The sequence below is a fragment of the Palaemon carinicauda genome, chromosome 31, assembly GCF_036898095.1.
Source record: "Palaemon carinicauda isolate YSFRI2023 chromosome 31, ASM3689809v2, whole genome shotgun sequence".
NCBI classification, from domain to species: domain Eukaryota; kingdom Metazoa; phylum Arthropoda; class Malacostraca; order Decapoda; family Palaemonidae; genus Palaemon; species Palaemon carinicauda.
In genome coordinates this window covers 23,519,453-23,543,531 of record NC_090755.1, presented here as the reverse complement: position 1 = coordinate 23,543,531, position 24,079 = coordinate 23,519,453, and the positions used below count along the sequence as shown (strand labels likewise).

The 24,079-nt window shown below is 51.5% G+C and overlaps 2 protein-coding genes across 5 annotated transcripts in view; one reads left to right on the top strand and one right to left on the bottom strand.

The window, feature by feature from the left end:
• LOC137624350 (equilibrative nucleoside transporter 1-like) overlaps positions 1–24,079 on the bottom strand; it is a 788,303-nt gene that overhangs the window by 443,918 nt on the left and 320,306 nt on the right. The gene's annotated exons all lie outside the window — the stretch shown is intronic.
• Positions 4,796–24,079, top strand: part of LOC137624347 (UDP-glycosyltransferase UGT5-like) — a 154,598-nt gene continuing 135,314 nt past the window's right edge. The window contains exon 1 of one of the 3 annotated variants that reach the window (XM_068355033.1): positions 4,796–4,888. In XM_068355033.1, coding sequence (XP_068211134.1) covers positions 4,811–4,888 — 78 coding nt within the window. In that variant the 5' untranslated portion in view covers positions 4,796–4,810. Of the gene's footprint in view, positions 4,889–23,941 lie in introns of those variants that run through there. The other 2 variants (XM_068355034.1, XM_068355035.1) reach the window with 2 other exon arrangements.

The window sequence follows — 24,079 nt, the reverse complement described above, 5'->3', positions numbered from 1 at the left end:
ACCGTTCGCGGGTTAGGTTGCTCTTCCGATTGTTTTTCTCAATTATTCAAGTGAAATTGTAATTGTTTGCAATTTAACTTTACAGCTTCTTCGCTGCTGGGAACACTTTCCGCCGTAGGATCCAGTGGTTCTTCTGATAAGTGAATATTATTAGCTGATTTAAATAATTTTAATTATTGTTTTATTACAGTTAATCTCCACTCTCTTCCTGTTGATGTCGACCGGGGAAAGGAATGCGCAGTTCTTATTTTATGTTTGTTCCCTCGGTGGTCTCCTTTCCCGTTGTAGACTAGGTGTTTCTCACAAGGGAGTTTTTTTGATACATAATTTGTTATTTTTCTTCAGTTTATTATGCATTTCTTTGTTCGACTAAGAGAGCCGATGAAGTAGAGCGGTTCCGTTCATGCCTGGGGAATCTGCTGTCCCCTCTCCTTAAAAGGAAGCCTGTGGCAGCTCCTGATCAGCACTTCTTCTTTGAGGAACTAAACCTGGGTACGCTTCCTCAGGCTTGGCTCTTGTCAGATCATTTTAGAGCGCTGCAAGGAGGTTCGCCTCCAGGGTTTGGACTACTTTCCCTTCCGAGGGAGAGTTATCCTCTCCAGGTGTTGGGTTGTGTCTTCCTTCCAAGGGAGAACGTCCCTGCATCTTCTTCCTCACTTCATCGACTCCGACTGCTGTTGCTGTCTTCGTCTAGACTACGCTCCCCACTTGCTGAGTCTCTCTTCCTTCGGGGGCGGAGCATAGGCTTAGGCAAGTCTCTCCTGCGAAGTGATCACCTCTCGTTCGTGAGAGGGGCCACTCATAGAGACTCTTCTTCAGAGGATTGCTACTGCTGAAGGTCAGATTGTTGAACCACCGACCCACAGGGGCTTCATCAAAGGGCGTTGTCCCTTCTCCTTAGAAATACGCCTACACATCCGGTGAAGAGATGCCTCTTTGGTTCTTCAGCAACGCAGCCTGCCCCACCAGAGGAGCCTCCTCTTCCATCCTCTTCTGGCCCTCGACCTTCGTCGTTCCTGGACCTTCTGATAACGCTGCCGCTAGTCCTCGGACTTCGGTCTTGGACTCTTTCTGTGGATTGCTTGCAATCCCTCACGGTGGATGTTAACCCTTCCAAAGGGCACATTACTGTTCCTGACCTGCCTTCACCGTTCCTGTCACGTGATGTTGCAAAACTTCCCTCGCCCTCAAGAACACGCCAGTGTCCCAGCGATCTCCTGTTCGCTGGCGCTCTCCAGAATGTTTTCGCCGTTCTCAGCACTAGCGTTTGCAGGCTCGCCAGCGTAACTGCGCTTTCCTGCGCTTTCCTGTTCTCTAGCTCGCCAGTGCGCTCCAACTCGTCAGCACTCCCCTTCCCCCCCATCCTGCGTGCTCACCTAGGCACCTGCACTTGCCTCCACACCAATGTTCTCCAGCTCGCCTGCTTGCCTTCGCTCGCCTGCGCAACACCGTTCTCCGGCTCGCAAGCACTCCCCTGCGCGTCCGGGCTCACCTGTGCACCAGCGCTTGCCTGCTCGCCAACGCTCTCCTGTGCAGCTTTTTCCTGCGTGGCAGCACTATCCTGCGCACAAGCGCTCGTCAATACTCCAGGACTCTCCTGTGCACTTTCGCAAGAGGCAAAAAGAACGAAAGGGAAAACTTTTTGTCAGATTATTATCCCCCCGCAAACACATTACAGTGCGCCCGCCGGGAAAAGAGGGAAGAGGGGGTTCAAGATCACGAAGGATCCATCTTCGAAGGCGGATCCACCGTATCTACCATCGGTTGAGACTCCTCACAAGGAGGTTTTTTTATAGTACCACTGTGAGCAAACACGATCTGGATGTTGCAAACTGCCTATCATTAGCTCGCCAATCTCTAATTGCCAGCTCGCCGATCACTAGCTTACTGATCGCCGTTTACTAGTCTGCCGATCACCGATTGCTAGCTCATCCTCCACCTATGAGAAATCATCAACCGACTGATCGCTAGATCACCGTTTGCTGATCGCTAGCTAGCCGATCGCTAGATCGCCAATTGCTAGCTCATCTTTCTCTGCTCATTTACCTCTAGCCTCATCAATTGCTAACGATCTCCTATTGCTAGCGTGCCAATCACCGATTGAAGGTCGATAATCAGTTATCAGCTTGCTGATCACTAGATCGCCGGTTGCTAGCTTGTCTTTCTTCGATCATCGTCCTCAGTCTCACTGATCTCTGACCAGCCAATCGTCAGCTTGCTGATCTTTAGCTCACCGATCGCCAGTCCTCGATCGAGCACTGATCGTCAATGGCTCGCTGATCACCAATTAGCGATTTTTAAACCATTCTGCTGTTTCTCGGGGCTCTCCAAGCCAATCGCCAACTCATTGATCGCCAGCCTTCCTTGGCTGACTGACCAGACAACCTTCGTCTGCCTATCAGTTACCATTTTCGGCTTACAGATCGCCGATACGCCGTTCACCAGCAGTTCGTCACTCAGACACTCTAGTCAACCTCTGCCTGTTATTCCCTAGGTAGGGAGGCAAACAACACACTTCTTGCTACTCACTGTTCGCCATCACACCGATCCATTAAAGCGATCAGTAGGCGATCGACAGCCCCCATCGCGTCCCATCCTCTCCTCCACGAGTCAAGACCCCAGCATCAACAAACACCCATGTGAAAAGATCTGCAAGGAGCTGTCCCTTGGGCCAATGTCCACACCATGTTGGAGAAGTTCGGACAAAGGGTAAGACCACAGCTCTTCGTGTGCACACTGGACCTAAAGGACGCATACTTCCAGGCCCAAACCATCCATCTTTAAGGAAGTATTGGAGATTCAGTCTAGACAACAAGAAATACCAGTTCAGAGCACTGTGCTTCGGTCTTTCCACATGACCCATCCTGGGCTCACAGGATTGGCTTCCATCTCCTCTGTTTTCTGGACAACTGACTGATCCTAGCAGACTCGGTGGCAACCTTGCGTTAGCCCCTAAACTTCTGAAGTTTTTTACCCAGATCTGGTGATCATGGTAAACCTTTGAAAGTCTTCCCTACTTTCCTCTCAGAAGACTGGTATATCGGAGAATGATTGTAGACACCAATCTTCACAAAAAACTTTTCATCAGAGACAGGATAAGGAGGCTTAGAAAGGTCACAAGACCTTTTCTCAAGACGAGAAGAACCCTCAGCCCAGAATAACTATGTCTCCTTAAACACTTACCATCCCTGGCCTGTCTAGTTTCCAACGGCCACCTCGGGATTCGTTCTATCCAGTGGCGGCTTGAGTCCGATTGGAATCGGGTATTTGATTCCCCGGACATTCTGATTCCCATGGGACCAGTACAGTATAACTAAGGCCAACTTAAGTAGAGATATTTGGGCTAAATTCAAATGTAATTTGATAGGTCACTTCAAATAGGACCAAAAGGATTGTAAAACAATATTACTTATCTCTACATTCTCATTTTAACATCAGAAAGAGGCCCTTCCTCTAGATTGCATGGTCACACAGGAAAAATAAGATTTTGTACAAAAAAGGGATTTTGATGAAGGAAAAATCTATTTCTGGGGAGAGACCTGTGGCGGCCGGTGAAAAGAGTCCTTCTTATATATCTTTTCTGATAAAACCTTCCAATTATACCAGAGAAAGATAAAAGCATGGAATGCTGAGGTTACAACCCTCGCGCGAGCACCTTTTGGGTGTCGTGTATAAAGCAAAGGCGCGTGAAATCCACTATTCACAGGTTGTCTTCCATTTAGTTAATTCCCTCGTCAAAGGGATGGGCCGATACAAAGGCCCTAGCCAACCCCCAGCGCCACACCACCCACGCCACGACGCGAGCGCCATCTGAACTTCATCCTTCTTTTTGGACTCTTAAGTGTTGAATTGTTTTGTGGTGCTCTCGATCTTTTTTATCAATCGTGGATTTATTTTGTCATGTCCGAAGCTCCATCTTCATGCATTCCAATGTTAAGTACCATAGTTTGTTTTGACAGCTTTTTATTGTACCGGGCTTTTGTTTTATATCCAGTATAGTCTGTTTTATTATTCCCGTCTGGCCCTTCATGGCGGCCATTGTTTGTTCACTTGTTTGGGAATTCATCTTTGTCTGCCCGTTTAGTACTCTGTCACTTAGGTTCTTGGTTAAGTCCCTGGCCTTATGCCTTTAGAACCGTTATTATTTTTTTGTGTTTTTATGCTCATGGTACTTTTTGCTAGCAAGTCCAGCCTACGAACGAGATAGCGATCTAGCTTTGTATTTGTTTAGTTCCCGCCCCTCCGAGGCGTTCGTCACTCGACTGTGCTATTTATTTTAAGTTTTATCAGATGCTATTCTTCGATCGTAGTTTTTTATGGATGTACATTTTTATTTTATACGTTTTTAATAGTGTTGTGTGATTTTTAGTCCTGATTTTGTGTCCAAGAGAGCGAGAGCTTGGGGTCCCCGTTTTCTGTTCGCAGTCACGAGTTACCCCTTTCTCTCGTTTTCTTTCTTAGCTCCGGTGGGTGAGCGGATTTCCCGTTTTCCGTTTTGTATCGTCTAATCACAATCTTGAAATCTTTACACAAAGTCCTCATGAGCTATGTTGCAATAAATAATGGTTTGTCAAAAAAAAAAAGCTTTATGGTTAGGATGGTATGAAAAAAAAAACTTTATTTTCTGCATTTTTTATTTTATAGCCCTCAAGTGGCCCCCCCGAAGAAGTGCCGTAATCTTTTATTATTTCTTTTAACAGGTAATGACAGCTAGACCCTACACTCACTAGGGAGACAAGTAGAGGTACAAGAATAGGTTTCTTTCTCAAGAAAAAAAAAAAAAAAACATACTGCAGACATTTGACAATGTATGTTGACAGAAATTCCCAAGTGGGAGGAATTTGACCAGAACTGCTGTGAAATAGCTCAACCAGTGGACTGCGGGAACGTATGTATATCAGACATACTTTTGGGTATCCTGTTAACCCATAGAATTGTTGAAGTGATGTGAACATTCTGAGATGTTATAAACTATTGTGTACTTGGTATAGTGATTCAGTACTGAATAGATTCTCATCAATGATGCAGTGAAAAAAAATTGTGACATTTTTTAAAGATGATTATTGAACTAGTACTCAACAAGTTGGCCTAGTTTGTAACATAAATTGTGAACAGTAACGTACACATGATGGCATTTATTTTGTACTATAATATGTAGATATGTTCCGTAACTGAAATACAAACCACGCTATTTAATATTGGTATTACTTTCGGCGTAGCTGAAATGACGAGCCATTAGAATTTTAACGAGGGATTACTACCCCCTCGCTTGTTAGCGAGGGGGTAGGGAGGGGTAGCTTGCTACCCCTCCCCCCTCATACCTGTGATTAGCTCACTTTACTTTTGGCTCGGGTGATGAACAGATGTGTCTGCTCCCACCCTCGCTTTGACAGCCTTTGATCTTGTTTTGCTTTTTCTTTTCAGTGTGCTTGGAAGTTGGCCTCTACCATGCGGTAGTGTCCTGGATTACCTGACCGCCCTTGTGGTACTTATATGTCGACGGTCGACACGAACTCTCACACCTTTTGTCCTTTTTGCCGAGGCCAACGGTGTGACAGAGATAAAGTGTGTGGTGAGTGTAGGGAGTGGTCTACCTCCCAGTGGGAGAGGTTTTCCCGGCGCCGGAAGAAGAAGTCCAAACGGGATATTTCTCCTTCAAGGGTTTCCTTGGAGGAAGAAAATCCCAAGGACTCCTCTTCCGTATCCCGAACCACCTCTGAAGCTCCCACTCGATCGGTCTCTTCCGAGAGGCCGTCGAGTGGTAGCGTAGGCTGTACTTATGTTGACCAACCTCAGGGTTCGGGAGAGGGAGTTGCCTCCCATAGCGAGGCAGCTCTTCCTCCTCCCCCGGGGGAGTATATTTCTGATAATGTGTCTAACAATGATTTGTTGCAGCTTTGGGCTTCCTTGGGGCTTCAGGGTTTTCCCTCCAAGGAAGCTCTGTTTGACATAATCAGGTTGGGGGCTGCTGTCAAACAGTCGTTGGCGGTAGCAGAGGTTGACCCTCTGTTTATCGTCGACGTTGTTGTGGCAGAGTCTTCCGACGAGTTAGGTCAAACCTCTGCTTTGGTTGATGTAGCTGAATTCTTAGGTCCCCCCTCCGAACATCCTTTAAGGGAGGAGCTAAGTCCAATGGTCTCTCCTGCAGGTGATTCTCCCCCTCGGGGGAGTTCACTAACAGAGACTCCTCTTCGGAGGACTGATGATGGTCTGCCTGCTGCCCCCAGAGGACGTATCAGACGGAAGGCTCGCCCTCCTCTTCACCGTAGAGGCCTTCCTTCTCCCAACAAGGGAGTTAGGAGGCGCCTCTTCGGTTCTTCGCCTTCGCAGTCCCCCGCAGAGGATTTTCCTCGCCGTGCACTGACCGTTACAGCTGCATCCCTAGACCTCTCTGCTGATCGTTCACGATCTCCTTCGCCTGCCAGACCTGCGGACCTATCGTCTCCGTTCCTGGCTGCTGACGCGCTGTGGGCGCCCACGCACCCCGTTATTCAACGGGCACCGGTCCCTTAGGGGCAAAAGGGGCTTTCTCACATTGTAAGTAAGTCCCTTAAGCGCCAGGTATCCCCTGCACGCCCAAGTGCTCGCCTGCTGTTCCTGAGACTTCCCTTCAGAGTCATCCTGTACCAGGGACAACGCGCCAGCGATCTCCAGTTGCCGAGTCTACTCTCCAGCGCTCTCCTGCTTGCCAGCGCTCACCTGCGCGCCAGCGCTCACCTGTGCGCCAGCGATCTCCGATTGCAGAGTCTACGTGCCAGCGCTCTCCTGCTCGCCAGCGCTCACCTGTGTGCCAGAGATCTCCTGTACGCCAGGGATCTTCTCCTCTCCAGAGCACAACTGCGCGCTCTCATCCTGATGCGAGCCACGCGCGCCCACAATCTCCAGCTCGCCAGCGCTCGCCTGCGAGCCCATGATCTTTGGATATGGGCGCAGGAGGGAAGATCCTACCTTCTTCCCATCAGCGATCTCCTACGCGCCTTCGGACCTCGCCTGCGTGCCATCGCGCGCTGTCCCCATCGCGCGCTGTCCCCATTGCGCGCACCTGTTCCAGCCCCTGCTGTGTGCCCTGCTAGAGGTCTTCGAGATCCTGCGTGCTTGCAAACCCTTCTCCGCACCCTCTGCCTTCGCCAGAATGTGCACCTGCGCGCCACTGATCACCTGCGCGCCATCGCTCACCAACGCGCCCACTCGCCCAAGCGCCATAGATCGCCTGCGCGCCTACGCGCCCCCACGCCCCCTCGCCTGCGCGCCATCGCTCCCCTGCGCCGCCCCCCCCATGCGCGCCATCGCTCACCTGTGCGCCATCGCTCGCCTGGGCGCCATTGCTCGCCTGTGCGCCATCGCTCGCCTGTGCGCCATCGCTCGCCTGTGCGCCATTGCTCTCCTGCACGCCAGCGCTTGCCCGCGCGCCCTCGCCCTCATCTCTGCGCGCCGCGAACATTCGCCCGCGCGCGAGTCAGGAAAAATCCCACCGCGTGAGCGCCGGCAGGAGCGCCGCCAGGAGCGCCAGCGGGATTCCTATTGGGATTCACAGCGCGAGCCCCCGCGCGCCAGAGATCTCCTGTACGCCAGCGATCTTCTCCTCGCCAGAGCACAACTGCGCGCCAGGTGCGCCCACAATCTCCAGCTCGTCAGCGCTCGCCTGCGAGCCCATGATCTTCAGATCTGGGCGCAGGAGGGCAGATCCTATCTTCTTCCCATCAGCGATCTCCTACGCGCCTGCAAGCCATCGCGCGCTGTCCCATTCGCGCGCACCTGTTCCAGCCCATGCTGTGCGCCCTGCTAGAGGTCTTCGAGATCCTGCGCGCCCGCGCCCGCGAGCAATCACCTACGCGCGCGTTAGCGCTTGACAAACCCTTCTCCGCACCCTCTGCCTTCGCCAGAATGTGCACCTGCGCGCCACTGATCACCTGCGCGCCCACTCGCCCAAGCGCCATAGATCGCCTGCGCGCCCACGCGCCCCCTCGCTCGCCCCTGCGCGCCATCGCTCACCTGCGCGCCATCGCTCACCTGTGCGCCATCGCTCGCCTGGGCGCCATTGCTCGCCTGCGCGCCATCGCTCGCCTGTGCGCCATCGCTCGCCTGTGCGCCATTGCTCTCCTGCACGCCAGCGCTTGCCCGTGCGCCCTTGCCCTCATCTCTGCGCGCCGCGAACATTCGCCCGCGCGCGAGTCAGGAAAAATCCCATCGCGTGAGCGCCGGCAGGAGCGCCAGCGGGATTCCTATCGGGATTCACAGCGCGAGCCCCCGCGCGCCAGAAATCTCCTGTACGCCAGCAATCTTCTCCTCGCCAGAGCACAACTGCGCGCCAGGCGCGCCCACAATCTCCAGCTCGTCAGCGCTCGCCTGCGAGCCCATGATCTTCAGATCTGGGCGCAGGAGGGCAGATCCTATCTTCTTCCCATCAGCGATCTCCTACGCGCCTGCAAGCCATCGCGCGCTGTCCCATTCGCGCGCACCTGTTCCAGCCCATGCTGTGCGCCCTGCTAGAGGTCTTCGAGATCCTGCGCGCCCACGCGCCCGCGAGCAATCACCTACGCGCGCGTTAGCGCTTGACAAACCCTTCTCCGCACCCTCTGCCTTCGCCAGAATGTGCACCTGCGCGCCACTGATCACCTGCGTGCCCACTCGCCCAAGCGCCATAGATCGCCTGCGCGCCCACGTGCCCCCGCGCCCCCTCGCCAGTGCGCAGTCACTCGCCTGCGCGCCATCGCTCCCCTGCGCGCCATCGCTCGCCTGTGCGCCATCGCTCGCCTGGGCGCCATTGCTCGCCTGCACGCCATCGCTCGCCTGTGCGCCATCGCTCGCCTGTGCGCCATTGCTCTCCTGCACGCCAGCGCCCTCATCGCCCTCATCTCTGCGCGCCGCGAACATTCGCCCGCGCACGAGTCAGGAAAAATCCCATCGCGTGAGCACCGGCAGGAGCGCCAGCGAGATTCCTATCGAGATTCACAGTGCGAGCCCCCGCGCGAGGCTACGGGAACGAGAGCTTCTAGGTCGTTGTCTTCACGTCCCCCCCTCCCCCCCTCCCCCCGCAAGCGCAGAACAGGGCGCTCGCAGGAGGAGGGGAAATCTCTGGATAGGTCCAGGAACCAACCTTCTTCCCTTTCCTTTCAGGCAGGACCAGTTGTAGTTTCTACTCCGAAGGATCACCTGATCCCCTTCCCTTCAGAGGGAGTCTCGGACAGCACAGCTGTCAGTAAGCAGCCATGGTTCGGGTCCCTCATCAGAGCTGTCGTGCAGGCTGTCAAACCTGCCTTCGCTGAGATGGGCCTCAAATCAATGGCAGCTTTGACCCCACTGAAGCGGAAGAGAGGTGTAGAAGTCGTGGTAACTTCTCCCAGGGCCAAGCTAGCTCCAAGGAAATCCTTGAGGCAGGCTCCTTCCCCCCCCAAGACTTTCTCTCCCTCTCCAGTGGACGAAGCTTTTCCGTCCTTGGGGGAGTCTACCGAGGTGAGGCGTTCTCCCATCGCACCAATGGGAGAAACCCCACCTCGCACAGAAGGATCGTCCAGGCTTGGGGCGGAGAAGAGCCCTCAGACTTCGTTGTTGGAGACCTGTATTCGTCCCAGGAGGGAACCTAAGGACTCCAAGACCATCCCCAAGTCATCCTCGAGGATTCGACCAGAGCCAACGAAACCCGCAGAGAACGTCCACGTGTCCCCCCAAGAAGAGCCTTTGGGGACGGGAGACTTTGCTGCCAATTCTCCAGGAGGAGAGCCACAGGAGTCAGAGCATGCCTTCTGGCAGGTTCTGACCCTGATGAGGCATCTCAACGGGTTCCCGGACCCTGAGAGTGCCCCTTGTGAGGGCAAGGACACGGTCCTGGACCGAGTCTTTGGCACCCAGAAACCCGCTAAGGCCAGTGCAGCTTTGCCCTGGTCCCAAGGGGTGAAGAGTGCCAGTGATAAGGTTGAGTGCCAGTTCTCCGAGCTCGCCTCCTCAAGCCGTTCCACTGCTGGCAACAAGCTCCTCCCTCCTCCTCGTATCCACTAGAGGAGGTACTTTGAGATCATGGACGAGTCTTGCTTAGCTCTTCCCGTGCACCACTCTGTGGAACAGCTTGCCAAGGGAGTCCCTCTAGATAGGCTCTCTAGCCGGCAGGTGTCCTTTTCAGCTACAGAGATCCTAAGTCAGGAGAAGGTTGCAAAGTATGCCATGCAGGCTACTTCGTGGCTGGATATCTGGCTGGGATCTCTTGGCATCCTGTTGCGATTCGAGGACCTGTCCAAGGAAAGCACCAGGAAGGCCCTGGAGACCTTCCTCCTTTCGGACACCCGCACCATTGAGTTTCTGGCCCACCAAGTCTCGAACTTGTGGGCCAATTCTATTCTGAAACGACGTGATGCGGTGGCAGAGAGGTTCCACACGAAGGTCCCAGCCGTCGAGGTCAGCAGGCTCAGACATTCTTCCCTCTTGGGAAAGAATCTGTTTGAGCCTAAAGACGTGGAACAGGCAGCTGAGAGGTGGAGGAAGTCCAACCAGGACTCTCTCCTTCATAGGGCTCTTACATCAAAGCCCTATAAACCTCCAACTTCATAGGGCTTTTACATCAAAGCCCTATAAACCTCCAGCACCTCAACAACCTCGCCCGTCCAAGATGACGAAACCGGCAGTGACAGCAAAGGCAACGGTGTCGAAGCCCTTTCCGGTCAAAGACAGGAGAGGCAAAAAGTCCTCCAGGGGAGGCAAAAATCCTAGAGGGAGCGGCTGAGGCCGCAAACGCTAGGATTGGCAGTCCCCCTGCATGTCCACCAGTGGGGGGATGCCTACAAAGTTGTTCGATTAGGTGGCAGCAACTTGGGGCCGATTCCTGGACGATTTCCGTAATCAGTCAGGGATATCGTGTCTCGTTCACAACATCTCTACCTCCCCTGACAGCGGATCCAGTGTCGTTGAGCTCCTTTGCATTAGGATCAGCAAAGGGGCAAGCCCTACGGGCAGAAGTCGAGACCATGTTGAAGAAGGACACTCTCCAGGAGGTCGTCGACGGTTTCCCAGGCTTCTTCAGTCGACTCTTTCTTGTAAAGAAGGCGTCTGGAGGCTGGAGACCAGTCATCGACCTCTCAGCTCTGAACAGGTTTGTCAAACAAACCCCGTTCAGCATGGAGACGGCAGACACTGTCAGACTAGCAGAGAGACCACAAGACTTCATGTGTACACTGGACCTGAAGGACGCGTACTTCCAGATCCCAGTCCATCTGTCTTGAAGGAAGTACCTAAGATTCAGCCTAGACAACAAGATCTACCAGTTCAAGGTGCTGTGTTTCGGTCTCTCCACAGCAGCTCGGGTATTTACCAGAGTGTTCGCCCTGATTTCTTCGTGGGCACACAGGATCGGCATCCGTCTCGTCCGTTATCTGGACGACTGGCTGATCCTGGTAGAGTCGGAGTCGACCCTTCTTCGACACCGAGACAAGCTTCTGGAAGTTTGCCAAGATCTAGGGATCATGGTAAACCTCGAGAAGTCTTCTCTGCTCCTAACTCAACGACTTGTATATCTAGGCATGATCTTGGACACCAATATCTACAAAGCCTTCCCATCAGACGACCGGATAGCAAGGCTGAGGAGGCTCGCAGACCCTTTCCTCAGACGAGAAGAACTCCCAGCCCAATCGTGGTTACGTCTCCTCGGTCACCTGTCTTCCCTGGCCCGTCTAGTTCCGAACGGCCGCCTCAGGATGAGATCCCTGCAATGGCGGCTCAAGTCTCAGTGGAATCAAGGACTCAATTCCCCGGATGTCCTGGTCCCTATGATTCCTGCGGAACGGACGGACCTTCAGTGGTGGGTGACGGACGAGAACCTACGAAAGGGAGTGGATCTTCTCGTCCTCCCCCGGATTTGATGCTGTTCTCGGACGCCTCAAAGAAAGGTTGGGGTGCCCACGTTCTGAACCACAGGACCTCAGGCCTGTGGTCAGAATCAGAAAAGTACCTCCACATAGATCTGCTAGAAATGAAGGCCGTATTCCTGGCACTTCAACAGTTCCAACATTACCTGGCGGGTCACTCTATGGTGGTGATGAGCGACAACACCACGGTATTGGCTTACATCAACAATCAGGGAGGTACCTTTTCAGAGCAGCTATCCCATCTTGCAGTAGAGATACTGAGATGGACCGAAGTCCACTCGATTCCACTATCAGCTCGTTTCATTCCAGGCAAGAGGAATGTGCTCGCAGACAGTCTGAGCAGGGCATCTTAGATAGTGAGTACCGAGTGGTCTTTGGATCGTCTAGTACCCAACAAAGTCCTGACTTTGTGGGGTTCTCCGACGGTGGATCTGTTCGCGACAGCTCTGAATTTCAAGCTTCCACTGTACTGCTTCCCAGTACCGGACCCCAAGGCACTCTGGCAAGATGCCTTCCAACAACGGTGGGACAACATAGAAGAATACGCCTTTCCCTCGTTCTGTCTGATGAGGAGGGTACTCAACAAGACCAGAATATCGGTCAACCTTTCAATGACCTTAATAGCTCCGCTATGGCATCACGCAGAGTGGTTTCTGGACCTTCTGCAGCTCCTGACGTAACTCCCGAGAGAGCTTCCTCCACGACACGAGCTACTCAAACAACCACACGCCAACATCTTTCACAAAGGCGTAGCTTTGCTGCGACTTCACGCCTGGAGACTATCCAGCATCTCCTCATAGAGAGAGGCTTTTCGCAACAAGTTGCTGAAAGGATGTCTGAACACCTGTGAAAGTCATCCGCAGGGGTCTACCAGGTGAAGTGGAGAGTTTTCTGTGGTTGGTGTCGTGGAAGGGGTATCTCTTCACTCTATGCCACTATTCCAGCAATAGCGGAGTTTCTCGTGTATTTGCGGGAGGAAATGCGCCTTTCAGTCTCGGCAGTGAAAGGCTATTGCTCAGCCTTAAGTCTTGCCTTCAGGCTCAAAGGAATGGACATTTCTTCTTCGCTGGAACTGTCTCTACTTATACGAAGTTATGAACTTACCTGCCCTCAGTCGGAAGTGAGACCTCCTCCATGGAATGTGGTTCGAGTTTTCAGGTCTCTTAAGAGACCTCCCTTCGAACCATTACGCCAGGCTTCTGACCACCACTTGACATGGAAGACGGTGTTCCTACTTGCCTTGGCCTCGGCCAAGCGAGTCGGCGAACTTCATGGTCTCTCGTATAACATCGCCCATTCAAGGGGATGGGGGGAGGTAACGTTCAGATTCGTCCCTGAGTTTTTTGCTAAGACTCAAAATCCAGGAGTGCCGGACCCTCGGTTCGACTCTTTCCGGATTTTGAGTCTTCGTTCTGTAACAGATGACCCAGACCATCTCCTACTATGCCCAGTAAGGAGTCTGAGGCTCTATCTTAAGAGAACAGCTGCAATTCGTCCGCGGGTGCAGGCACTGTTTGTGAGCACCGGAAGGACGAAGAGGAGGGTCACTAAGAACACTATCTCAGCATGGATTCGCAGGGTTATTCATCATTCCCTGAATCCTGACCCTCCTCCGTCACGTCGCCCTAGATCACAGGATGTCAGGGGCATTGCTACGTCCCTGGCCTTCAAGAAGAACTACTCAGTGATGCAGGTTTTACAAGCAGGGGTGTGGAAGCGTCAGACGACCTTCACAGCCCACTACCTGCAAGACATGACCCACAGGAGTCTCGATACGTTCTCTATCGGCCCTGTGGTGGCTGCACAACAGCTGGTTTAAACCTCAGTCTCCTTAATGGACAAGTAGCTGAGGATTGAGGGCATTGTTAGCCGGTTTTAGTCTGCATGAATGAAAAGGTATGCCTGGCCCTTATTCTTTTCTTCATTATCCCCTCTCTTGGGGAAAGCAGCATGCTTGGTTCTCTGCACAGCTGACCTCAAACCACTGCAGGTAAACCATGTTTCCTTGTGTACCTAATATTAAGATAATATTGTCACGTCCCCATACCATTACGAGGTGGTATTGGGAGCCTCCTATCCTAGAATTCCACCTAAAGGACTTCAAGTCAACTTCCTAGGATGAGTCACACTTCATTCCTTCACACACAAGCTTACGTAGGCCGCGATCTCTTTATCGTTGAGTACTGTCACACTCAGAGACTGAGTCCCCGGGCAAAAAGCTAAAAGCCAGAAATGGCTGGGACTTACCACCCTACCTAAGGGTTAAGTCACCCATATTAAATAGCATGGTTTGTATTTCAGTTACATTACAAATGACAAATTCGTAAGTAATTTGTATTTTTCCTAACTATACAAACCTTAGCTATTTAATCAAACTTGCCCGCCAGCCCTGTCTTCCGGGAAGTCCCGCCTCTAAGCAAAGTGAGCTAATCACAGGTGTGTGAGGGGGGGAGGGGTAGCAAGCTACCCCTCCCTACCCCCTCGCTAATTAGCGAAGTAATCCCTCGTTAAAATTCTAATGGCTCGTCATTTCAGTTACGCCGAAAGTAATACCCATATTAAATAGCTAAGGTTTGTATAGTTAGGAAAAATACAAATTATCTACGAATTTGTCATGTTTGTAACATAGCCTTAGGAAGTTTGTAGACTGTATTTGATATGCTATTTATCCATCCCCTCTGGGTGTAACACTGAGGATTTTTTTTTCTCTTTCTCTCAGGAATGGTATAAACTTTTTTTTCCTTTACAAAAAAATAAATATTTTTCTTGTTTTTTTTTATGAAGACAGCATTTCATTCCTGTACCTTACACCATTGTGTCCCCTTCTCAGCCAATATTTGTTTTTTTTCTTAGTATCATTGTTGTTTTTGTACTTGACCTGAAAACGGCTTACCTTTGAATAATATAATGCAATTACATTGATAGCTTGGTCTCCTTGCCCAGTAGAAATCAAGGGGTGGTGCCCAGTGCTCTGTTCTTTTGACCTGTTACCTAGATTTTTGGGTGTTCCACCGTTTTACCTTTTTGTGTAGTGAACGTTGGAGTGTGGTCGGCATTCGGACACTAGGCAGTTTGGGTGCTACCTCAGGCCACAGTCCACAAACTACTACAATGTACCATCACCCATGTTATTAGTGCAACTAAGGCCAATTTCAAAGGGGGTTTTGACACTTAGTCGGCTTCTTATCACGTGGTTTAACTTCAGGAGCAGGGTTATGGAGTTCGTTTCTTCATCTAGTAGATGTGGACACGAGTGAAAGTAGTACACAACACAGATAATTCCCTTTCTTCTTTCCCTGTCATTGCTTGCCCTTGCCTAGCACTCTATTCAATATTAAGTAAACACCACCAGAAATTGTATAACCGTATGTGGTAATAAAATAGTCACACAGACATATCCCTCATGGTACTTCTCGTGAAGTGTGCTTCAATAGCTGCCAATTAAGTTAACAGTCCAAAGCACTTAATGAAACTTACTCTTAGTTACTGTTAATACAACACTTTTTTTATATATGGCTATTGTACTGTAACAACACCTCTTTCACACCCCTACTTGACTGTAATTCTTATTAGAATCTCCAAGTCCTACAGGTCGCACTGCCAGCTACCTGTTAAATAAAAGACAAACAGAATAAAACATTATTGGGGCTTGAGGATAATCAAATGCAAAATTGTAATGACAAATATGAAAATAACTTGTATTTTTTCTAACAAAAAAAAATTAAGATTACTTCACACAAACCCTTATCATTATTAGAACGTATCCTAGACAAGTCTCCACTCGGTAACTGACGATCCAGATCATCTGTTACTGTACCTGGGGTGAGGTTTGAGGCTCTACCTCAAGAGAATGGCAATAGCCCACCCGGCTGCCTTCTCTTGTGATGTTAGCAATGGGTGAGATAAGGTGAGGATCACCAAAACATCATCTCTGCTGGATTCAGTCATCAATTATGCTCTAAATCCAGATCCTCCTCCAACACGTCAACCCACGATGTCAGGGGGATAGCTATACCCCTGGCCCTTCAAAGCAGATTACTCTGTGACGCAGGTTCTACAAGCAAGGTTGTGAATGCTTTGGGCAATTTTCACAATCTTTCTCGTGCAAGACGTGACCCACAGGAACTCCATACGATCTCTTATCGATCCTGTGGTGGCTGAACAACAGCTGTTAGTATGCCTCAAGCTCCTTATTGGTCAAGTAGCAGAAGGTTGAGGGATTGTTACCCGGCTTTAGTCTGCATGAATGAAAAGGAATGATTGTCTCTTTTTCTTTTCTTCATCCTCCCCTCTTATGGGGAAAACCACAGCCTGGGTTCTCTGCACAAGCTGATCTCAACCACTGCGGGTAAACCATGCTCCCTTGTGTACATAGTATTGTGTCAATACTGTTGTGTCCCCATACCCTGGCGAGTTGCTATTGGGGAAGTCTTGGTCCAACAGTTTTTTGTACAAAGTCTCGGAATAACTTTCACCTTGACAGTCACACTGCTTATCCCAAAACACAGCTTGCATAGGCCGCAGACCTTGTATAACAGGGTTTAGCGAGGTGTAGGGACTCCTTATATTTGGTACCAACATATTTAATACAAGGAGCCCCCGGGTAAAGCCAAAAAGCCAGACTGGCAGGGATGTCCACCCTTCTAATGGGTGAGTCACCCCTAATAAATAGCATAGATTTGTGTTCCAATTACAGAACAAATGACAAATTTGTAGATAATTTGTAATTTTCCTAATTATACAAAACTTTAGCCATTCACACAAACTTACCCACCAACCATATCCCCCTTGAAGTCCTACCTCCAAGCAAAGTGAGTTAAATGACAGGTGTGTGAGTGGGAGCGGTAGTAAGCTACACCCCCCTCCCCGGTAACTAGCGGGATGGGTAGTTAACCCCTGCTAAAATTTTAATGGCTCGTCCTTTAAGTTTCACCGAAAGTAATACCCCTAATAAATAGCTACAGATTTGTATTATTGGGAAAAATACATAATTATGTACGAATTTGTCATTTTTCCCTGTTTTCTTTCTTCACTGGGCTATTTTCTCTGTTGGAGCCCCTGGGTGTATAGCATCCTGCTTTTCCAACTAAGGTTGTAGCATAGCAAGTAATAATAATAATAAGTACAGAATAAGTTTAGAAGCGTTGCACCTATTGTTTGAGTGATAGAGTGTCTGCAAAGTTATTTTTTGGAGTGAACAGATAGAAACCAATGTAAAGTTAAAAATTCCTTTGTTCCAACACGAAGTACTTACCTCGAACTACTTTCTTAGGAGTATCTGGGATCTCCTCCCATCCGACCAGAGTTTTGTGTAGTTTACCCTAAACCCATTTTCTATGAGGGGTGACCTCAGGCGGAGTGATACGCACCCTGAGGCTAACCCCGGGTCAGAGAGCATGCTTGCTTAGGTCTCGACCTCCAGTAAGTTCTCTGGTCGCGTCGCGATATCATCTCGCCGCTCTCCTTATCCCAGTGTGACTTGTGTGTCCCCGACCCTTTGTGTCCCACGCGCTTCCCACATGGTCCCTTTGTGCTTTCTCTTTGTGCTTTCTCTGTGCGTGCTTGTGTCTTGAAGTGCTTCTCCTTCATCATGGAGCATCCTCGCCGTTGTCCTGTGCCTATGGCCGGCAAATCGTGTGGAGCGTTCCTTTCGAAACCAAAATTGGACCCGCACTCCTTGTGTTCATCGTGCTGGGGCAGCGTGTGTTCCCCTTCCGACATGTGTCCGGAGTGCGAGTCGTGGAACGAGGTGCAGTGGGTGCGGTATAGCACCAAGAAGAAGAAGGCGGCGAAGAAGTCGCCTAAGAAGACCAACGTCCCTTCCCCCCTTGCTTCGACGAGCGCCTCGGCGGTCCGAGCTTCTCTCCCAGCCTCCCCTACCCAGAGTAGGGGACGAGGTAAGTCCGTTGTGGGAAAGAGGCCCGCGGCCCTTCCCCAGGAGTCTGATCTTCATGACAGTGGGGTTGTGGCGTCTTTTCAGGCGAGTGAGAGGTTTGAGGGAGGGGCGGGAGTGTTTTCGGGAGACGGTGACCTGGTGCCTGCTGGTCACGTCTCCTCTGATGACCCCATGTGGGGAAATAATGCTACTAATTTCTCCGCAGCCTCTTGGGTGTGCATTTCAGGTGGTTCAGCAGCCGAGGGCGACGTCGAGAAGGAGCATTCCCCACCGTCGGACCCCACTGCTTGAGTTCCCCCTATGACGCCCTTCAGGTCCCCGATGAGGATGGAGGATGACTTCGGGACCTGGGCTCCCACGGGACAGCCTCCTCGCTTCCCCCCAGCGCCGTCGGCTGTCTTCCCAGAGGTTTTTCTGCAGGCGTCGTCGTCCACGGAGTGTCGCAGGAATCCTCCTACATCACCGCGGGAGCCGACGCCTTCGAAGAGGGCCTATGAGTCGTCGGTTTCATCGGTGGAGGATCCTTCCTGCTCTTCGGAGGATGAGGCGCTGAGGAACCTCAGGAGGCGAAAAGGGAAGTCCCGCAGGAAATTGTCACGTTCTCGCTCCCCCTCGAGGTCGCACCACGAGAGTCTGCGCCCAAGATCCCCTAAGAACAACGAATGGGTGATGGTTCACCGAGACATTTCTTCTGGAACCAGCTGCGGCACCGGGCCCCTCAGGTTGGCGTCCGAGGACGGCCTCCCCGGATAGATACTCCTCCGGCAGCAGTGGCACCCGATGGAGGGATTCCTCATGGCAGGTTCCAGTTGACAGGCATAAGACCACGAAGGTTCCGACTTCATCCGCCCAGCGGAGAGAGTTGCCCCTTCGGTCTGGCAGCCGAGTCCTGACCTCCAAGGGTCACCTAGCTTGGCTTTCCTCAACGAGCAGGCCCGTAGATTCGAAGACCTCCAGGAGAGACGTTAGGCCCAGGATGGAGGCCCCCGTTCTGACGGAGATGCCCGTCCTTCGTCGGGATCCCCCGCGGGAGCGTCTGTCCAGGACTCCCCCACGTGCGAGGTCCTCCGTCGGGGTACCCTCGTCACTCGCACCAGCACCCCCGTCGGAGGAGCTCGACGACCATGGAGAAGGGTCAGCAGCGGAGGTATCGTCCTATCGGAGGGAATAGGCCTCATCAGAAGTCACCACAGGCTGGGCATACCGGAACCCTCCTCCAAAGATGCTTGGCGTTCCAGCCTAAATAGAACAGTGGACGCCCCATTCCAGCAGCGCCTCTCCTTGGCCCTCCCTCTGGTGAGGGACGTTTATTTGGGTAAGGCTCACGTGGACAGGATAGTGGCCAACCACGCGGAGGCGCCCAAGAGCCAGAGCTCCTCCAAGCTGCTCCAGGGCCTGAAGTCCCAGAGCAGGTTCTACATCCCAGAGGGACAGCGGGCGCGCACCTGTGCACTGGAGCCGGCACTCACCGTACTAGGGCAAGGAGCCTCAGAAGAAAGGGCGTTCACGGCTCCGATCTGCTTCTCTCCTTCGGAGGCGGTCATGATGGAGGAGATGTCGAAGGACCTTGTCAACGTCTCCTCCTGGTTAGACTGGTGGGCCGCCACCCTGGTGGGCATTCAGTCGTCATACGACCTGTCAGTTCCGGAGACCCAGGCCTTGCTCAAGGAACTCATCAGCTCAGGAGGCAAGGCCCTAAATTTCTTGTCTTACCAGTCGTTGGCCCTGACCGCCAACTGGGTCCAACAAAGGAGGGACACTGTTCTGAGCAAGATATCCAGGAGGCTACCGGACAGAGAGGCCAGATCTCTGAGGAACCTGACCCTGTGGGACGACTCAATCTTTCCCCCGAAGGCAGCGGAGGAGGCAATGGAGAGAATTCGGAGGATGAAGGAGCCGTTCGAGACCAGGCCCCACCCGGTCTGGAGGCCGACGTTTAGAAGACCCTCTGTCGACTCGCCTCGCCCTCCTCGGCCCGCTCCTAACCACCCTAGGAGAGACAACTCGGCGATAACATGGTCCCAGTCGTCTCAGCCCTCCCGCAGGGGATCAGCCCCGAATCAAGCCGCCTATAGACCGTCCTTCTCCGCCTCCAGAAGAGGTCGTTCAGGCCGCTCATCGAGGAGGAGATAAGGAGGGAGGCCCCCTACTCCTGCCGGAGCCTCAGGTGGGGGGATGCCTTAAACTTTTTTTGGTAAGCATGGGATAAACACGGAGCAGACCCGTGGACAGTGACAGTTCTGAAAGAAGGGTATAGATTGCTCTTCCTAGCAGATTCTCCTCCTCTGATACCAGATCAGCAGGCGGAGTGACTAGCACCCAAGGATCCCTTGAAATGGACAGCTCTGCAGGGAGAGGTCTCAGCGATGTTGGCAAAAGGGGCAATGGAACCTGTTCGGGACCCAGGTCTGGGGTTCTACAGCAGGCTGTTCCTGTTGGAGAAAGCAACAGGAGGATGGAGACCGGTCATAGACCTCTCAGCCCTCAACAAGTTCGTCTGCAAGACGGACTTCAAAATGGACACTCCAAAATCAGTATTAGTGTCCTTGAGAGAAGGGGACTTCATGATGTCAGTAGATCTCAAGGATGCCTACTTCCAGATCCCGGTTCATCCCTCCAGCAGGAAGCACCTACGGGTGAAATGGGAGAACCAAATGTTGCAGTTCAAAACCCTCTGCTTCGGGCTGTCCACTGCCCCCCAAGTCTTCATGAGGGTCTTCACAACGGTCTCAGTCTGGGCACACGAACAAGGCATCCGCCTGATTCGTTACCTGGACGATTGGTTGCTGCTTTCAGCCTCAGAGGAAGTACTGAAGGAGCAAGGCGCGAGTTTACTGCAGTTCTGCAACGTTCTGGGGATCACCATCAACCTAAAGAAATCTCAACTGATTCCCTCCACCAGGACGACCTACCTCGGGATGGTTCTGGACTCCCAGTTAGTGAAAGCCTTCCCTCCCACGGACAGACTGAACAACTTAGACCAGGTCCTCCGCCCCTTCCTGACGGACCAACCCAGGAGGGCAAAGGACTAGCAGAGACTAATAGGTCACCTTGTGTCTCTGGAGAAACTGGTCCCCCATTGCAGGCTAAGGCTCAGGGAGGTCCAATGGAACCTGAAGGAGAACTGGATCTAAACGGATTCCCCCCACAGAGTGGTCCCGGTGTTTCCGAACATGAAACGGGTCCTGGATTAGTGGAGCTGCAGGACGAACACCCTCAAAGGGATGCCCTTCGCAGCCGACCCTCCGGAGATGCTCCTGTTCACGGACGCATCCAAGGAGGGTTGGGTGCTCATCTCCTCGACAGCACAGCGAGAGGAAGGTGGGTAGCCGAAGAGAAGTCCCAGCACATCAACGTTCTAGAGTTGAGGGCAGTACAAAGAGCGTGCCTGGGGTTTGTACACCTACTCCGGGGAAACACCGTAGTGTTGATGTGCGACAACGCCACGGTAGTAGCTTACATGAAGCAGGGAGGCCTAAGGTCGAAGGAGCTGTGCGTCCTCACTTTACAACTTCTGGAATGGGCCGAAGTGGAACAGATAAGAATATCAGCGAGGTTCATCCTAGGGAAAAGGAACGTCCTCGCCGATGGCCTCAGCAGGATGGGGCAAGTGTTGGGATCCAAATGGTCCCTACATCCGGAAGTAGCCGGGTCCGTCATTCAGAAATGGGGTTCGCCGGTGATGGACCTCTTCGCAACAAGGCTGAACACGCAGATCCCCGTGTTCTGTTCTCCTGTTCCAGACCTAAAAGCGGTGTTCGAAAACGCCTTCCAACATCCGTGGGACAATCTCGACGTGTACGTTTTTCCCCCCTTCGGGATGCTCAGGCAGGTCCTCAACAGGGTGAGAAAGACAAGCAACCTACAGATGACTTTGGTAGCGCCCTGGTGGCCGGAGAGAGAGTGGTTCGTGGACCTAAGGGAGCTAACACAACAACCGCCCTGGCCCCTCCCGGACAGGCCAGATCTTCTCCGACAACCGCACTTCCAAAGGTTCCACGAAAATCCACGGTCCCTCCACCTTCATGCGTGGAGGTTATCGAGCGTCTCTTGAGGAGGGAAGACTATTCGTTGAGTACAGCAATAAGGATGTCGAGCTACCTGAGACGGTCATCAACTGCTGTTTATCAGGCTAAGTGGGCCACCTTTACCAAATGGTGCGCCACTAGGGACATCAAGCCCCTGAAGGTCTCCATTCCGCAGGTAGTGGACTTCCTAGTTTACCTCAGGGACGTGGTCAACATGGCCATTCCAGCCATCGAGGGAGTCCGCGCGGTCTTGGGCCAAGTTTTTCTCATGAAGGGCATAGACCTGGGTAACTCCAGACATATCTCAATGCTCATTAAAAGTTTTGAGCAATCATGCCCCCCGCAAGCTGTGAAGGTGCCACAATGGGACGTGGCAAGGGTCCTGAAGATGTTATCTGAGCCTCCGTTCAAGCCCTTGAAAGACATCGTAGACAAGGATCTCACTCTCAAGACAGTTTTCTTGCTGGCGTTAGCTTCAGCTAAATGGGTAAGCAAGATTCATGGTCTGTCCTACGAAGTTGCTCACTTGGAAGGTTGGCGAGAAGTCACATTCAAGTTCGTTCCCTCCTTCGTAGCTAAGACCCAGAACCCTGCCTTATGGGACCCCAGGTTTGAGGGTTTCTTTATTCCAGCAATCCCCCGGTCAGATGACGTGAAGGATTTGCGCCTATGCCCCGTCAGGGCAGTGAGAAAATACTTGGAAAGAACAGCAAAACTCCGGCCCGGGATAAAGAGTTTTTTGTTTCCTCTGGCCTCGTGAAGAAGCCAGTCTCGAAGAATACCATCTCCTTCTGGTTGCGGCAGGTCATCATCAGGGCCTACAGTAAGGCGGGAATCCCCCTACCAGGGAAACCCAAGCCCCATGACATTAGGGGCCTGAGTACTACGTTGGCCTTCGAGAAAAATATGGCAGTGGGCCAGATCCTAAGGGCAGGCACCTTGGCCAACCAGTCTACCTTCACGGCTCACTATTTGAAGGACTATTCAAGAAGGTCCCTGGACGGGTTCTCGATAGGTACCGTCGTTTCAGCGCTCCAAACGGTTTAAGGGTATAGCCCCAGTGATAACCGCGGGTAACAAGCACAAGAGACACAGGTTCGTTCCTTAAACCCCCTTGTACTTCCTTTCCCCCTTTTCCGCTTCAAGTGGGCTCTGTGAGGGCCCTGAGCCAGAGACGAGTACCTCATCAAGAGGAAGACATATCCCCTAACTTTTCTTGCACAGGTGAGTTTCTTAGACACTAAGATGGGTTTTTGTGTAGTTTCCTCTCAATCATTTTCTATGGGGTCAACACGACCTAGCCACTTTCTAGGTCTCTGGAGATTCCTCAGCACGGTCTTAAGAACTTTTTAGGGCTACGCCCACCTCCTAAAGTATAAGTCTCCTAAGAAAGTAGTTCGAGGTAAGTACTTGGTGTTAGAACAAATCACAAATTTTAAGTAATTTGTATTTTTCCTAACAGTACTTACCTCGAACTACTTTCGGGTAATGGCCCACCCTGCCTTCCCCGAGTGTCCCCTGGTTTTCTTAGAGACCTTAGCAACCAAGAACTTACTGGAGGTCGAGACCTAAGCAAGCATGCTCTCTGACCCGGGGTTAGCCTCAGCGCGCGTATCACTCCGCCTGAGGTCACCCCTCATAGAAAATGGGTTTGGGGTGAACTGCACAAAACTCTGGTTGGATGGGAGGAGATCCCAGATACTCCTAAGAAAGTAGTTCGAGGTAAGTACTGTTAGGAAAAATACAAATTACTTGAAATTTATGATTTTTATAACACAGGATTTTCAATTATTTTTAATCACATGAATATTAAGGAACTGGTAGCCTATGATAGGTGAAATGTGATGGATCCATGACTACTGGTTGAAAAGGAAAACCAGAATGTCAATGAAGCAACTAAAGTTAAAAGTAGGCCTACTGTTTCAGTATAAACATTGACCATTCTAAATCCATTATTATCTTTGTCAAAATGCTGATTTCAGGGAACAATGAATAAGAGAACATTGAAATAACACAAGTCATACTTGCTATCGAATTATGGCCTTTTTTCATTGAAACCTAATCTGACTGATTACAAAAAAAGGATTTTGTCTTCAAGATAACAAAATCTTTTTGGTATGGTGGTAGCATTTGTAGATAATATTAATCTTATCAGTTAGGTCGGTCTCCTCTTCAGTATAGATTAACCCCTAATAATATTGTGTGAATAGGTTACTGTGAATACATTTACATGTTTATCTCCTACTAGACTAGAAGAGTTTACTAAACTTCAATAATTTGTCACATAGATAATCCTACCTCAG